We start from the raw sequence: 2294 nt of genomic DNA, 5'->3' as shown, positions 1-2294 counted from the left end.
TTTTTCGTGTTTTTATAACTATCTGGATTTCGTCGAACGGAATTAAAGAATTTTATTACTGAATCCTACTACCTAGGAACTGTATATATTGGGCAGCTTACACTTCCGACATACATCTGCGCGTTTAGTAAAACGGAACACCTGGAAGAAATAACTCATCAAGTAATATTTTCTATCGATCCGAAAATTCGAAGTCGTCACTATGATTTATAAAGCATCCTTTACGTATTTGGCGTTGATCGGGCTATTGTATCCACTGATACTCTTGGTATCCGTTCAAGGTATTTCAAATGCAAGACTGTATGAAGCTTATAATGTAAAAGAATGAAATTTATTAATTTTAATGAATTGACACATCGTTTTGTTATAAAGGAAAAAAATATGAACTTTTGCGGGCCCCGCAGTGTGGATATAGCAATGTCAGGCATCCGAAAATAGTGAATGGTGTCCCATCGAAACTTAGTACGTGTTATTTCTATCTTACTACGGCTTCTGAATATTATTCATTAGTTATTTCATGTTTAAATACCATTATAAAAATATAATGTGCATTTAAGAAATCGATAATGTATTGTTTAGATGCATGGCCATGGATTGCTGTACTCGGTTACCAGAACAAAACTCACCCCTTACAATGGCTGTGCGGTGGCTCGCTAATAACATCCAGACACGTGCTGACCGCTGCTCATTGCATAATAGAGGGTTTCTTAAAATACGTTCGACTCGGCGAGTTAGACTTGTCTAGCACCAAAGACGGGGCGCATCCCGTTACAGTCACAGTGGATAAGAAGACAGTGCATCCGAATTACGTTGAGGGCCAGCATGTGAACGATGTTGCCGTTCTCAAGCTATCGAAGGACATAACGTTTACAGGTAAGTCCCAAAAATATTAAAAATAATATAAAATAAAGGAGACAGTCTCGTCCTGGGTCTATTGCATGTGCTTATTTGTCAGATGCGATACACCCGGTTTGCCTACCCAAAGATGAGCCCCTCAAAAGCAGCAATTTCGTGGGCACTCATCCATTCGTTGCGGGTTGGGGTGCAACGCGCTACCGTAAGTATGATTAATATTTAAATGCATGTACCTATATTTCATACATTATTTCTACATTGTCTGCAGGTGGCCAGGGAAGTCCCATATTAAGAGAGGTAGAAGTGGAGGTGCTCAAGAATGATATTTGCAAGAAAGCTTACAGAAATTTTCGCAATTCAGTTATTGATAATCGCGTGATATGCGCCGGATATGAAATTGGAAAAAAAGATTCTTGCCAAGTACGATGCAAACTTTGATTTGCAATTTATTGCAAAATTCGAGTTAATAACTGTTGATTTCATTTCAGGGTGACAGCGGAGGCCCACTGATGATACCCATGAATACGACGTACTATGAAATAGGAGTAGTATCTTATGGCCATAATTGTGCTCGGAGAGGATTCCCCGGTATCTATTCCAGGGTCACAGCTTTCCTACCTTTCATCACTACGTCGCTAACTTAAAGATAACAAAATTGAAAGTTACTGTTTAAGATAAATAAGACACTGAATAAAAAAGTGTATCTTAGAGCATGTTAATTAGGTATTAATTATTTCTCCCCAAAAGTTCCTAATCATTGACCCTAAAATCGCGGCAATTAAAATGACTTATAGCTAATAATTCTGCAAACTGTATTTATATTATCTGCCCCGTCCCAGGCTTGTTATTTGCTACAAAATTCCTCTCGCTTACACGTTGTAATGTTGGCATGTCTAATGTTTAGATTTTTCTTCAACAGTGCGATTTTCTTTTACTTTTTTTTATTTAATCTATCTGACGTCAACAAGGACGTGATTTTGAGCAGTTTATTCAATAATGTTATGTAATTAATGTCACTATAATGTCAATAAAATTAATAAATGTATCATCTATATATTAACGTTGTTAATTTTTTTAAATTATTGTATAGTTAATTAAATCTGTAAAATAATTAATTAAATCTAGAGACGGAACAGTGCACGCCTACGAGAATGTCAAAATTCGATTTTCTCTAAAGCAAAACTAAACGATAACATGTTATTTTTTTTATTCGAATTCTATTTTTACATGTAGTATTACCCCCAACTCGGTTGGACCATCCGGTCTCATCCAGCATATAATAATAATGAAAATATCGCAAAAAGGAAATAGGAACAAGCACTCAGAATTCGTGCAAGGGTAGAAGAATTGTGATCTATTTACGTCATCTTAAATCGTTGCCATAAAATTGAACTTCAAACAGACCGTGAACGATTCTCCTTAAAAGTAGCGCCGAGAGA

At 36.3% G+C, this 2294-nt stretch overlaps 1 protein-coding gene across 1 annotated transcript; it reads left to right on the top strand.

Annotated features, from left to right (window-relative positions):
• The first annotated feature begins 202 nt into the window (after positions 1 to 202).
• On the top strand, positions 203 to 1795 carry LOC108630068 (venom protease-like). Its single transcript, XM_026817772.1, has 6 exons — positions 203 to 281; positions 349 to 462; positions 580 to 873; positions 956 to 1057; positions 1124 to 1275; positions 1344 to 1795. The coding sequence occupies exons 1-6, from the start codon at positions 203 to 205 to the stop codon at positions 1497 to 1499; spliced, it is 897 nt and encodes a 298-aa protein (XP_026673573.1). The 3' UTR covers positions 1500 to 1795.
• Positions 1796 to 2294: the final 499 nt, after the last annotated feature.

Source organism: Ceratina calcarata, unplaced genomic scaffold, assembly GCF_001652005.2.
Source record: "Ceratina calcarata isolate Rehan_Ccalc_2016 unplaced genomic scaffold, ASM165200v1 scaffold649, whole genome shotgun sequence".
Classification (NCBI taxonomy): domain Eukaryota; kingdom Metazoa; phylum Arthropoda; class Insecta; order Hymenoptera; family Apidae; genus Ceratina; species Ceratina calcarata.
This window is presented reverse-complemented; position numbering and strand designations above follow the sequence as displayed.

What these genes read in the sequence shown, in the direction of transcription:
- LOC108630068 (XM_026817772.1), top strand. Translation starts at nt 203, where the DNA reads ATGATTTATAAAGCATCCTTTACGTATTTGGCGTTGATCGGGCTATTG. An exon ending in ACTCTTGGTATCCGTTCAAG is followed by an intron (nt 282 to 348) that starts GTATTTCAAATG and finishes AATTTTAATGAA; the next exon opens with TTGACACATCGTTTTGTTAT. An exon ending in GAAGGACATAACGTTTACAG is followed by an intron (nt 874 to 955) that starts GTAAGTCCCAAA and finishes CTTATTTGTCAG; the next exon opens with ATGCGATACACCCGGTTTGC.